At 56.8% G+C, this 13477-nt stretch overlaps 1 protein-coding gene across 1 annotated transcript; it reads left to right on the forward strand.

Annotated features, from left to right (window-relative positions):
- The first annotated feature begins 3599 nt into the window (after positions 1-3599).
- Positions 3600-8612, forward strand: TSPAN1 (tetraspanin 1). Its single transcript, XM_008490907.2, has 8 exons — positions 3600-3683; positions 3855-3919; positions 5138-5344; positions 5726-5800; positions 6514-6612; positions 6976-7116; positions 7573-7656; positions 7913-8612. Exons 2-8 carry the CDS (start codon positions 3863-3865, stop codon positions 7964-7966), a joined length of 717 nt encoding a protein of 238 aa, XP_008489129.1. The 5' UTR covers positions 3600-3683; positions 3855-3862; the 3' UTR covers positions 7967-8612.
- Positions 8613-13477: the final 4865 nt, after the last annotated feature.

The following is a 13477-nucleotide window of genomic DNA, read 5'->3' on the forward strand; positions in this document are numbered from 1 at the left end:
GTTCTTCTTCAAACAGCCTCCCAGCGTGGAGCCTGCAGGCAGCAGGGAGCTGCTCATTCACACAGCCACTGCTGCTGACTGGGGTACCCTGAACCTGGGGAGGGAGGCATTGGGAAAAGCCTGAGGAACAAAAGGAAAGGCTCGAAGCACTGCCTGGGGCTGGTGTTGGGACTCTTTCCTCTGCATCTCTGCAGGGCTGAAACTTCACAGCACAGCAAGTGCCAGGAGAGACTGCCGTGCCAAGGAGGGCACCCCAAAACTGAAGTGGGGACCAACAGCCCTTCAGTGTCACCTCCCTGGGTGCCAGCACCTGAGGTGGTCCTGCATCCTGACCCAGGGTGAGGAAAGCTCCATCAACTGTGTGTCCCCAGCCATCCCCACTGGTGAGACAACCGTGAAGGTTTCACAGCCCAGAGCTCACCTGCAGCAGCCTCCAGAGTATCAGCTCTTGGGCACGGGTTTGTCCTGATATGACCCTGCAGTGCAACCCTCTGAATCCCCAAACCCCCCTGGTGCTGCTTGACAGCAGCTGGTGCTTCTGCATGGCTCTTGTTAATTAATTTGGGAGGGATTTACTAGCCTAGACACATGAGAAACAAGAAAACTTATGTGGAGGGATGCTGGCAGGCAGCCGGCAGCAGGACAGGCATGGGGGGACACCCTATGGGGGATAAATATATGGGAAGAAGCTCAGCCTGATACTTGGGCAGGGAGATGTCATCGAGCCTCTCATAATGGCATTAACACACAGCTAGGAACAGAATCATGATTAAAATCATTTACATGAGGTGCAGGAGCAGATCCCTACCCTGAGGGACTCACACGGAGGGGAAGCACCACTGGGACATGCTTGAGGCCCCCACTTGTCACCCCAGGTTCTGCATGGGACAGATCATGGCACCTGATGGGGTAACCTCTGGTTTTTGGATTCAGGTTTTGGTTTGTACATGGCCATGGAAATGGGAAAGGTTCCCCCAAAGAGGGAGCTGCAGCTGCAGGAAAATTGGTGTGGCCTCACACCCTGCTCCCTGTCAAGGTGGAGGAATTGGTGATTTCCTCAGATCTCTGGCCAAAATGCTTTCAGACCTTTTGAAGCTGAGGATGGAAATATTTTATCTTCAGGATGTCAAAAACATTTTGCTCCTGTAGATTTTTATTTCCCCCAGCAGGAGGCAGAAAGAGATGAATCCAGCACAAATTTGCAACATTCAGTAGCTTCCATTCACAAATCTGCAGCCAGGTTTATCTTTGGCACGTTGTGGTGTGTCCACCCATCCACCATTGTCCAGGTAACTGGATGCTGGACAGACAGCTGGACAGATGCTGCTGTTCCAAAACATGCACATGAGAGCCCTTTGTAAGGTGCCCATCTGGATGGGGTTATCCAATGCTTTACAAGGAGGGAAACTGAGGTATGAGGGGGACAGCTGGGTCCCTGTAGATGGCATTAAGCCAAGTGAGCCCCACTCAGGACCCACCTGACCTCCTTGCTGGCAGATTGCTCAGGCTTGTTAGTATTTGCTAATTTACCCAGGGGGCTGAGCAGGCTTCAGGAAGTGAGAGGGATGTCAGGGCACCCCATATCCCTCTGGGTGAGGTCTAGATGCCCCCTCACCCAACCTACTCCCAAGCAGATGGATTGTTAGAGAGAAATGTGTGGCTGCTCCAAAATGCCCCTTAGGGCATGGGCTGGGGACAGAGGACCTCAGGAGTGACCACTTATGGCCGTTTTTCTACTTTCAGCTTCCCAGGGCTGAGTTGCTGGACCCAAGTCCTGGTGGAGAGCTATCCCTGCTCAGGGAATGCTCAGGGTCCAGCTGAGCTGCTGTGTGCAGGGATGGGAATAGCAAGGATGTGACAGGGCTCTGTCAGGCAGGAGGGACATGGGAATGTCACCTGGCTTGTTCTGTTGTGGTCAGGTCAGGCCTTCCCAGAGAGCCAGAAAATCCAGCCCTGACTTCTTCATGGGACTCAGATGGGCAATGCTGGGGAGCAGACAAACCCCAGGCTGTGACACTGAGCTCTGGGCAGGTGAGTGGAGCTGCCATAGCTTGTCCTTTGCTTTTCTCTTTGGCTGAGGATGATTGAGAATGAGAGCAAGTATTTATGTATTTGCCATAAACTTTTTCTAGGGTGAGAGGTCTGAGTGCAGCAAATAGGGTCAGGCTGGGATGGGGCAACTTCTGGGAGATGGGCAATATGATGGAGGTCTTAATTTGCATTTAGGTCTTAATTTGCATTTGCCACTCACTCTGAGCAGCTCTGTGGCAGCTCTGGGTGGGCAGCTGCTGCAGGGAAGGGCTGAAACTGCAGGCAGAGGGGAGGAAAGGGTTAAAGCCCCTGGCTCCAGCCCATTAATACCCTGTGTGCCTGTGGGGGGTTGAAGGCTTCCCCCAGATACCACTAGGCTTTGGCTTTAGCCCAACGTGGCTGACTTCATCCTGCTGAAATGTATCATTAGGGCCAGGTAGGTAATTTGCTGTGGGGTTTCAGGGGAGGTGGGTGTGAGGCAGATCATGCCCAGCATCCTGACCCTGTGTTTGCTGCCTGCTGTTGCAGGATGAGGGCTCCCTGGCCTCCTGCAGCACTCCTTGTTTTGATGACAAAAGTGGAGGGACACACTATGGGTGCTGGGGAGGGGACCAGTACAAGTGCCTGCCCCAAAGGCATCCTGGACAGGCGAGGACCATCCTTGCCTGTTAGGCCCAGAGATGCAGCATCCCATAGTGTGCTGCTCCCCTCTGTGGGAAACCGGCCTTCTTTCAAAGCATCTTCCCAAAGAAAATCACTTTTGGCAGCCCTTAGGCAATGGGCAGGTCTCCCCTGACCTGGTCCAGCGCTGGCATCTGCCATGGCTGTCACTGTCCTCTCCTGCCGTGGTGCTGCTGTGTCCCCGCCAGGGAAAATCTGTCCCCCTGAACAACAGAAAGGGGCGGCCCGTACGGCTTTGGCTTTTCCATTGCAAACCCGCTCGTACGGCGCTGCCTCGGACTCTCCTCTGACCACTTCTGTTTTCGTCTGGGAAGTTGGAGATTTGGGATTTGGAGTGATCTCTGCCCGCGGAGTCCAGCGCGGTCCCCAGGAGCGCACCCCCAGCAACCCCCTTGGAAGATGGAGTGATCCAACAATGGTCCTGCCGGCAGCGGGTGGCACAGGGGGGGTGTGACCGGGGGAAGAGCGGAAAATCCCAGCCCCGTGCCCAGCACCTCTGGCGAGGAGGGTAGAGGGGTGGTAACCCTCCGCCTCCCTCCATGCCTGCAGCACCCCCCGTGGGGCAACACCCCCGAAACTGATATAATCTTCCCCATCCCCGGGGTCGCAGCCCCCTGCTCAGCGTGGCTCTGTCGGGTGGGGTCAGCGGGGACAGTGGCAGGGGTACATGGACGGGGGCATCATCTCCCCACACACACACACGCCAAGAGGCCGCGGCGATGGGCGCGGGAACCGACTGGCCGCGTCTCCCCGGGCTGGTGGCTCCGGCAGCAGAGGGCAGCAAGCCACCGGGCACCCAGGGACACCCCGAGGGGTGGCCCCAGCGGGGGCCGGGCCGGGCGGGGCTGGGGGTCCGGCGGGGGAGGTGGCCCCGGGGCCGCGCCCGCTTAAAGGGCGGTGGCGACGGGGCGGGGGAGGCAGAACGTTCGGGGCAGGCTGGGTCGGGGTTCTGGGGCCTGCTTTCCACTCAGGTAGGATGGACTCGGCGGTTTCGGGTAGTGGAACCCGTGGGGTTCACCCCCTTCTTTGCCCGTGGGGAGCCCCCAGGTTCCTCTGGAGGGGGGGCTGAGCCCGCCGGCAGTGGGGCAGCGGCTGTGTCGGGGAGGGGGCTCCCCCTGATAACCCCTCTCTGCTCTCCCCAGGCGCAAAGATGGGGTGCTTCACCTTTATCAAGGTCATGATGATCCTCTTCAACCTGGCCATATTTGTAAGTGCACCCCAGCTGCTGTCCCTGTCTGGGAGGGGGATGTGTGTGTGGGGTGAGCCAGGGCAGCCCCCTCGTCTGCCCTAGGAACTTGGGATGGGGGCCTGGGGTCTGCAGGAGCGGCTCCCGGAGGGCCCCCTAAGCCAAGCATGGGATGTGTGATGCCTGGCCAGGGCTCTCCTGCCCCTCTGTGCCCCTTTTTTGGGGGACTGTGGGCAGTTGAGTGCAGGTGGGGTTTGTGCCTCTGGTGGGGCACAAGATCTGGTCTCTGTGCCCAAGCTGAAGGTCTAAAGCCCCGGGCTTGGGGGGGTCTCTGGCTGTGTGTCCAGCTCTAGCCAAAGCCCAGGGGACTATGCTGGGCTCTGCTGGGGACAGTGGCTGTTGCATCAGCTACCCATGTCCTGTGCTGAAGTTCTGGTGAGGAGTGTTGTGTGCCTCTGAGCAGGGGGGTTTGCTGGGTCCCGGCCTGGGGGGCTTCATCTCTGTAGAGGAGCATCCCATGTGTGTGACAATGACCTGAGGTGTTGGAGGTCTTGGGTATTGGAGGTCTACAGACCTCCGACCCAGGACAAAGTGTAGTGGAGCTCCTGAGAGCTATCCTGGCTCTGCAGGAACATTGGTGCCACCTGGATGGGTGGGATATGGCCATGAGAAGTTGGGATGCAGAGTCTCCCCCCTTACTCTGGTGAAACTTTTCCTCCTTGAAGCTCCTGCCAGGACCTGGGGCTGGTGGGAAGGTCAAGTGTCTGGAGGGCAGGGCTGGGGAAGGCTGGAGCCGGGAGCTGATCTCACCAGGAGCATGTGAATATCTGGGGCCAGGGGCTGCTCAGCTGCTCCCTGGACAGAGGAACTTGTGGCAATGTGATGGTGGCCAGTGTCTGAGCTGGCCCTGTGGGTTCCTCTGGGGTCAGGGGTTGGCAGGTGGCACTGGTGCTCTGAACGGGGGGTTCTGCCCTGCTGCTGACACTGAAACCACTTGGGCTGGGGAAGGGAGCAGCTGTGACACTGCAACCAGGGGTGTGCTGGTGATGGGGTGTGTTGTGGGGTAGTGACCCATCCAGCTGCCCCAAGTATGTGGTGGCAACGCCCTGAGCTGCCCTCAGCAGCCACAAAATCCTTCTTTGGCATGGCAAAAACTTGCAGAGGGGAGAAATACTTCTGCCTCCCCCAGATCCCAGATCTCTGCCTTCCCGGGAGCTGATGTTGTCTTTCTCCTCCCAGCTCGGTGGTGGGACCCTCCTGGGAGTTGGCATCTGGGTTGCAGTGGATGGAAAGTCGTTCCTGGATATTTTTGGGGCACTCTCCTCCAGTGTCCTGCAGGTTGTGAATGTGAGCTACTTCCTCATCGTCATTGGTGCCATCCTGCTTGTCATCGGCTTTCTTGGGTGCTGTGGTGCCCAGAAGGAGAGCAAGTGTCTCCTGATGTTGGTATGGACCTGACTAATCTCATTATCAAGCTTCATTTTTTTTTTGTGTCTCTGGTGGGTGAGATCTGAGGGACGGATTTCCCTCTGGAGTTGTTCTCCTTGGACATTCCCATGTAATGGAAGGCTGGAATGGGCCTTGAAAAGGCAATGCTGGACCCAAAGTCTGACCTGGGCAAGACTGATAGGAAGCAAAAGCTGGTGCTGGGCACAGGTTTCTCTCAGAGAATGTCCAGAGAGGTCATCCTCATGCAGACAGGAGGACCCCAAGGTTGTGCTGCTTCTGCATTAGAGCAGAGCTGAAGGCCATGAGATGGGGCTTGAACCCTGAAATAGGGTCCTGTGGCCCTTGGTCCTGCTCTGACCTCCTTTTGCTGTATCCTAGTTCTTCGCCGTGGTGCTGATCATCTTCATTGCTGAGATTGCTGCTGCTGTGGTGGCTCTGGTCTACACAGGTCTTGTGAGTGGCATATCTGAGTCTTGAGCTGGGCTAATCTGGGACTTGTCCTTTCCCTGGGGAAAACAGGAGACTGAGGGGCTGGCAGGGCTGCCCGTGGAAGGGGAAGCTAAGAGGTGGGCACTGCCAAGGAGGCAGATATGCTGGTACCTGCTGGCACCAGCATGTGGGCAGGCTGGGGTGGTGGAACTGGTGTGAGGGTGGAGGGCACAGGGGTTCCCATTGCCCTGAAGAAATGAGGGTTTGGTACAAGTTTCACCTGCTTCTTTGAACACCTGTAGTCCAGTACCAGCAGAGGCTGGACACCTCTCCACCTCTGGAGATGGTAGGAGCCACAGAGGAGAGGAAGTGCTTAAATGCTTCATTCTGAGCAAACCTAACCTCTTATTGGCCATATTAGAAGCCACTTGAGGAGAAAGGTGACTGCTCACACCCTCATGGGCTTTGCCTCATTAGGCACAGGAAAAGTCAACCACAGGGCAAGCGTCATTCCTGGCTCCATGGGTTGTGCTGCTTATCAGATGACTCAGAACACATGGGTTAGTGGGGAAGGGGCCAAGCTGTCTTTGGGCCAAAAGGATGTGGTGTGGTGTGCTCCTGGCCATGCTGGGGCTGTTTGGTCTCCTCCTCATGGGCTTAAATCAGTATGGAGGCTCTTGGCTTTGTGGTGTTCCCTAAGGGCTTCTCTGAAGGTGTTTCTCTGCTTCTTCTTTCAGGCAGAAGTACTGCTGAGGGGTGTGGTGACCCCTCTCCTGAAGGAGAAGTTTGGGAACGATGATCCTTTCACACAAATCTGGAATGTCACCATGGGGGAGGTATGCTGGCCTCTTGGGCCCACAGCTGTGGGTCAGGATGCTGTCAGCACAGACTTGGTGATGCACACCTGGGTGGGTGATCACAGTGAGAATGGAGACATGGTCATGGCCCTGGATGTGCAGGGGTTTGCTTCCTGGATGCCTGGGATCTACTCGTCTGGGATCTAGATGTCCCATTGCTGGGGTGAGAGCTGTACATGCTGGAAAGTGGAACAAAATCCTGGTTCCAAGAAGGTTCTTGAGCACCTCTCCCAGAATTGGGTTGTGCTGGGTAACCACCTGAATTGGGGCAGCAGGGTCTAGACCGTGTCCAAGCCAGCAAGGGGACCTGTAGGATGCTTTCCCCATCTCTTCCTCTCTTAGATTGGTTGCTGTGGCCTGAATAACTACACAGACCTCACAGACTCCCCGTGGTACATCAGTAACAACCACACCTACCCAGCACCCTGCTGCAAGGACGTGAAGCCCTGCAGTGACACTCTCGCTGCGGAAAAAAATGTCACGGTATGGATGGAGCAGTGGCTCTCAACTTCTGCCAGAGCCTGGTTTGGGGGATACCTGTCCTGTAGCTCCAGCCCTAGCTCTGGGCATGGTATCACACAGGCTTTAAGTCCTGTGAGATGCTGTGGTGACCTTGGCTTGTCCCTGGTGCAGACAAGCAAAGCTGCTTGCATCGCTTTGTCCTGGAAGGGAGCTCTGCACCAGGGTGGCACCCTTGGAGCTGAGCATGACCCCAGGCACCACTCTGCCTTTTTGGGTGATTTCCTTGCCTTTTCTCCTCCTCCCCCCCTACACCCTGTTCTGTGCTGTGGCCTAATGGTCCAGGATGAGTTTCCTCCTGAAGTCTCCATCCCTTGTCCATCAGAGAATTGAACCTTTCTTCCTGGGATGCTGTTTCCCAGTGGTTAGGGGATGGCTACCTCTTGCTCACATTCTCACCTGCCTGGTTACCTCCTGCAGGGTTGTTTCAAGCAGATCCTGGAAGATATCAAGACCAATTCAGGTGTGGTGGGTGGTGTGGCAGCTGGGATCGCTGCCTTGGAGGTGAGTTCCTGAGTATTTCTGTGCTGCCTCCTCCTTGGACATGGAGGTGGGCAGTGATGCTGGGACCATGATGCAGCTTCATGGACCACCATCTGCCCTAAGAGGGCTACTGAGCCTTATTCACTGTGCACACCCAGCTCTTCCTCCTTGTGTGCACTGGGGCTGGATGCTATGGGCTGTGACCCAAACCTGTCTTGAAGGAGGGGCATGGACAACACGCTCTTGTGAGGTCTGACTTGCTTCTTGTCACCCCCAGATCGCAGCCATGGTGGTTTCCATGTACCTGTACTGCCAGCTGGATCACAAATGACCACAGGAGGCAGGAGGATGATCTGCTCCCCACACCGGGCTGGGATGTGCCCATGCTGTACTCTTGGTGTGGGGAGGGGGACCCCATTGCTCCTTGGGCCTGATGCTGTGATTTATAGATTTTGATCTACTGAGCTGGGATCTGTAGAGTTTATGAGTATATTTTTGTACTGATGTGGCACACTGAGTCTGTACATAGAGACAGGGGGGGTTGTGTTTTCTTTTTTTGTTTGTTTTTTCTGAAGGGGACTGGGAGGGGAAGCTGCTTAATCTTTCTGGGGAGAAAAAGTGGCACAGGGGCTGATCACTGCTGCAGATCCAGCAGTGGCATGGTGATGTCTTGATTAAACCTTTGCAGGCCAGTACTGTACCTCTCCCATGCTGTCCCCGTGGTGTCCCTGGATGGGGTCTATCAGGGCAAGGGGCTGGAGCTGCTCTGTGCCCTCCCCTGCATCACCCCACTGAATGGGGGCTGGTCCCAGCTAAGGTGTTGTAGGTGATAACTACACCCTCAAAAGATGATGTATTTACCCCTGCACCCATCCTCTGCCAGCCCTGACCCTGTCACTGGGTTGTCCCCTAAACACTGTGTTGTCCACCAGGCGCTGGCTGGTGGCTGCCTTGCCCTGGCATGAAGCACAGACTCATTGGGCCCTGGCCCAGTGGCAGACGGGGCTGCCCCATACCTCTCATCATTTCATGGCCCAGCCCCTCTCCGTGCTGTAAGGACAAACAAATAAATTTTTCATCTTGGATACAAATAATTTTCTGGTGTCCCTCTGGGTGCTGCCTTCAATCACGAGCACCTGCCTGGAGGAGCATTGCCCTCCCCCTGCTCCATCAGCCCCAGGCAGGCAGCACAGCCCTGCCTGCAGCCCTGCCCCCCCTCCACTGAGGCTCCTCACCTGCTCGGGTGCTTGGAAACAACAAATTCGGTGTTTGCACAACAGTCGGGGAGTGGTGGGGGCCACCCCTGACCTTGCACGCCCGCTCTGTGCCAGCTCAGCAACGCTGGTTCAGCCTGGTTTGAAAAGCAGGGCTGGCTCTGGGGGCTGGGGTTGGGGGTGTGCTAGTGTCCCCATCAGCACCAGGAACCCCAAATGGGTTGGGTTGGGGTAGAGGGCACAGCCAGCCCCGTCTCCAAGCATCTCCATCCCACACTACCTGTGTGATGCATTTATGGTGCCTCGATGTGTGGGGATGGTGGGAGGCTTGGTGGGGGGGCTGGGAGGGTTTCCAGCCACCCCTTTTCCGAAGGGCTGCTCCCTTCCTGGCTTCCCCACCAGCCAGCCATCCCACCTTCAGCATCCACTTGCCATGACTCAGTTTCCCTGTTTCAAAACTGAGGCCAAGGCAGGGGTTTTGGGGGACAAGGCTGCTTCACCCCATTCTCCCAATCTCTGCAATCTGTGGGGCAGAGCAGGAGGGTGGTGATGGGGAAGGACGAGCTGATTAGCAGTGGGGCAGGAGGCCAGTGTGCAAACAGCCTCCCCCCTCACTGCTTTGCTCCGTGCCTGCCACAGCCCCCCCCTTATCAGTTCCTGCACCAGGCATGGGCTGCACCAGAGCCCTGCTGTGGCTGCTCGAGGACTGGTGTCTGCCCGGCACCATCCAGCACCCAGCACACTGGCAGGAAAGGCAATGGGGCAGATATGGGGACCTGCTCCCCACCCTGGGTGACTCAGCCCTGGGGATGTGGGTTTTGGCCTCGCCCCACGGCAAGGTGTGTGGGGAAGCTGCCAGAAAATGGACTCCTCTTCCTTCCTGACAGGTGAGGGTCCTGGTTCCACTATAACCAGTGGTCTCATGAATGACATCAGGATTTTACTTGTCTTTTCTCTCTGTGCACACAGAAGCCACCTGCAACCGGCACTGCCCAAAGCCCTTCCCAAAGGTGTTGTGGTGCCCAGGAGCCCCACAGGTGCCAAATGGCTCTAAGAGCTGCCAGCTGGCACTGAGCCAGATTTTTGGAGCTCTATCTCTTTTTGGGGCTACCTTGCAAAGCTGACTCCTGTTGCCATCATCTCCACAGGGTGGGGAGTGCTGGAGGTGATGCCCGACCTCACACCTCTTCCCTGCTGCGGGTTTCTCTGGAGCAGGGCAGGCAGTTTCTGTAGAGCTGAGGTTTGGCAAGGAGCCTGCAACCACCAGTTTGGTTCCTCCCCTCCACCTGCTCCGGGAAACTCGAAGGACCAGTTTCTCCTCCCGGATGCAACTCCTCCCCATCACCCTTCCTTACTCCCCTGGCAGATGAAGAGCAGCAGTGGGGGGAAAGCCAGGCTGGTGCCACCTCCCTCCCCTGTGCTCCCCCTGTCCCCCTGCCCTCTGCTTCCCACTGCCCAGGCACAGCCAGGACTGCTTGGCTCCTTGGAGAAGACCCCATGCTGGTCATCCACCAGCCCTGGGATGCACCTCAGCCCACTGCCCCAACCCCACCAACCCATATGGGTACCACTAGGCATCTCTGCACCATGTAACCCTTAGGCTGATTGCCCAGACTCCTTGGTTCTCCAGGGTGCCTGGCAGCACCCCAAAAACCTGACAGTTGTGTTATCAGAGTGCATGACATGTTCCCAGGAACATGTAGGAACACACAGAAACTTCCTTATTGTCCTCAGAAAGGTGTCCTTGGACTTGAGATGCCCAAGAAGCTTTTAGGGTGTGTGTGCTGGGGTGGGGGCTCCTCTTTTCTACCCATGACACAGGTGGGGGGACAGCAGGAGGCTGAAGTCTCCCTGGCAGGGACTAGTGCTCTCTGGCCATGGGTGGTGCCACCTACCACGGGCGATGACCCCTGGGCAGGTGCTGACCTTTCCACAGCAACACAGGAAGAAATCTTCCAGGATGGGCAGAGCTGGTAGAAGAGAAGGGCAAGGGGGCTGGGCTCAGGGAAGACTTTACTTCTCTCCTGCGTCAGACGTGCCCCTCTCCCAGCTGGAGAGGTGATGAGGATGGCAGGAGGAGAGACCTGGCTGTGTGTGGGGACCATTCAGCAAATGGGCAGCATTTGGTCTCTGTGCTCCAGGGTTCTTTTGGTAGAGGGGAAACAGGGGTGCACGCAGATCCCCACTTGCCTGGACCTCCTGGAAAGAGTATGGCATCTCCAGCCCCATCCCATCTGCTGTGGCTCCAAGCAGGAACCAGCCCGATGTCACTTCAGCAATCTTGGACCTTCCTGCTGCAGGAAACAACCCCATTTGGAGCCTGAAAGGGAGCAGGATGCCTCAAGGCCTCTTTCTCTAGAGACTTTCAAGACCCAAGGAGGTGTTTGTGTGACCTGCCCTGGGTGATCCTGCTCTGGCAGGGGAGTTGGACTCAATGATCTCCAGAGGTCCCTTCCAAACCCTAACATTCTGTGATTCCAGCAGCTGTGCTGCTTCCTGGGGAGCAATGAGGAAGGGGCTGGGGGCTGGGTTGGGTGGGCTGGACCTGGCCCCCCTGCAGCCTTGGTGGGTGCTACACATGGGCCAAATTCCCAGGAGATTTGCAGAGCAGATTTGCCATCAGCATCCCCTGGCCCAGGGCACAATGGACAAAATCCTTGGTGGCAGAGGGGGTTGTGCTGGCAGGGAGTGGGCAGCACTCAGAACTTTGGGAAAGGAGCTGCCCACTCCCTTCTGGGAACTAGTTCTGGGGATGGGCAGGGTGGTCATGAATTGGAGGAAGGAATTGTAGCTCTCTGGGTTTGTGCTGCTAAAGGGAGTGAGTGGGAAGGAAAAGCAAACACCTGGCACAAGGAGTGCCCTCTGCAGGGAGTTTCCCCTCACCTGCTGCAACAGCAGAGCCAGGATCTTCCCGGAGGAGAGGACATCCTTGAAGGGCATGGGCTGGCCAGGGGGAAGAAGTGAGGCCATGCAACCTTTCCATGGCATAACCCTCCTCCCTGGCTCCCCTTCTCCTGCTCTCTGCCCCAGAGAAAATCCTGTGTGCCCACCCAGCTCTAAGGGTGTTTCCTGGGCAGCCTCCCCCCATCTCCTCCCTGGTTATTTGTTGAGATATCAAAGGAGGTGATGCTAAAAAGGAAGCTGTTAAAAAGGCAGCAGGCAGGAGCTGACATGGACCCTGGGGTGTTAAAGATTAACACCCTGCAGAACAGGACACGGTGTAATAACCATGGCAGCAATAATTCTGGGTACCCAGTTGAAGATTAATTCACTGCTGGGCTTTGTTAGGTCCGGGCAGAGGAGGTGGCAGCCCTGTGCTGGGAAGGTGCAGCAAGGGACAGGGACAGGCTGGGTGCAGGACAGGGACATCGGGTAGCTTGAAACAGGAGGAGAAACCAAGCTGAGCCTCTTCCTGGAAGCTGTTTGGGCACCTTGGGCTCCTTATAAAGCCAAGGGTGCTGAATATTTGGGATCTGCCCCCTGACCTGGGCTGCTGGTGGCCTGGGCACAGCGTCACTGCTTCCCTCCCACACAGGGATGGGGACAGGGCCAGCATGCCCCAGGCACTGGCACCCCTCCAGCACTGAGATCCCTCATCCAAGGGGATGATCTTGTAGATGTGTGCTATCCTGGAGGATGCTGGCTGGAAGGTGCTTCCCTCCACCTGTGGGGCAAGGCTGGGTCAGCCTGGACCCTGTCTCCCACAGCCCAGTTCATCATTGCAATACAAGGACTCCCACACCCTGGCACAGAGGTCCCCACCAAACAAGCATAACACATAAAAACAACCACCACATGACATCATGCAAATTTGCCCTTCCCCCTCACCCCCCCTCAAGCTCTGGAAAGGTCAAGTTTCATGCCAAGGCTATTTTGCTTTTGTTTAATTATCAGCCAACTCCTGGGACGTAAAGCAGCCCAGACAGGTTCTCTTTTGTACGGCTGCACAAAGCCAGGGAGGTTGAGCTGCAGGGGGGGCTGCGTGGGGCCAGGTGAGACCTGGCAACCCACAATTCGGGCAGCATGGGCTAAAGCTGGTGCCAAGCTGGGATGAACCGTGGGAGCTGGTGTGTTGGGCTTTCCATGGAGAGCAGGTACTGGGACAGTCACCTGGCTGGACCCTGGACACCCAGGGATGCTCCAGCACCTCTGGGCTGAGCCAGGAGGTGAGGAGGATGGGGAGCACCTGGATGCCATAACAAGCTCCCTGGGACTGAGCCCCTTCAGGCAACATCATCAGCACCAGGGGGCCATGAGGTGAAACCCAACAGCTCCAGGAAAAAGACTCTGGCAAGGGAATATCACCATGAAAGCTGTGCCTGGCCCTAGGGACGGGGTGGCAGCCACTTAAGAGGAAGCCCAGCCTGGCTGCAGGGAGTGGGCAGGGGAGCAGAAGGAAGCCAATATGGGATGCAGGTCATGACCACTCCGTGTTGGTGGCTAACACTCTCCTGTCACAGTTTTTCTGGGGTCCTGTGGTCCAAATTTCCTTTCACAGACCCCATTTCCTTTAAAGAAACCCAATTCAATCAGAGGCCAAAATGCAGCCCAGCCCCACAGGGCTCAGGCTGCTGGGGTGCAAGTGCTGGGGCTGGATTCTTGCTGTCCCTCACCCCACAACATGTAGA

This window comes from Calypte anna, chromosome 8 (assembly GCF_003957555.1).
Source record: "Calypte anna isolate BGI_N300 chromosome 8, bCalAnn1_v1.p, whole genome shotgun sequence".
In the NCBI taxonomy this organism is placed as follows: Eukaryota; Metazoa; Chordata; class Aves; order Apodiformes; family Trochilidae; genus Calypte; species Calypte anna.

Bases quoted from the DNA above. Each gene is read 5' to 3' on its own strand.
- TSPAN1 (XM_008490907.2), top strand. From the start codon at position 3,863: ATGGGGTGCTTCACCTTTATCAAGGTCATGATGATCCTCTTCAACCTG. The intron at 5,345-5,725 runs GTATGGACCTGA...GCTGTATCCTAG, and splicing joins GCAAGTGTCTCCTGATGTTG to TTCTTCGCCGTGGTGCTGAT. The intron at 7,117-7,572 runs GTATGGATGGAG...TACCTCCTGCAG, and splicing joins CTGCGGAAAAAAATGTCACG to GGTTGTTTCAAGCAGATCCT.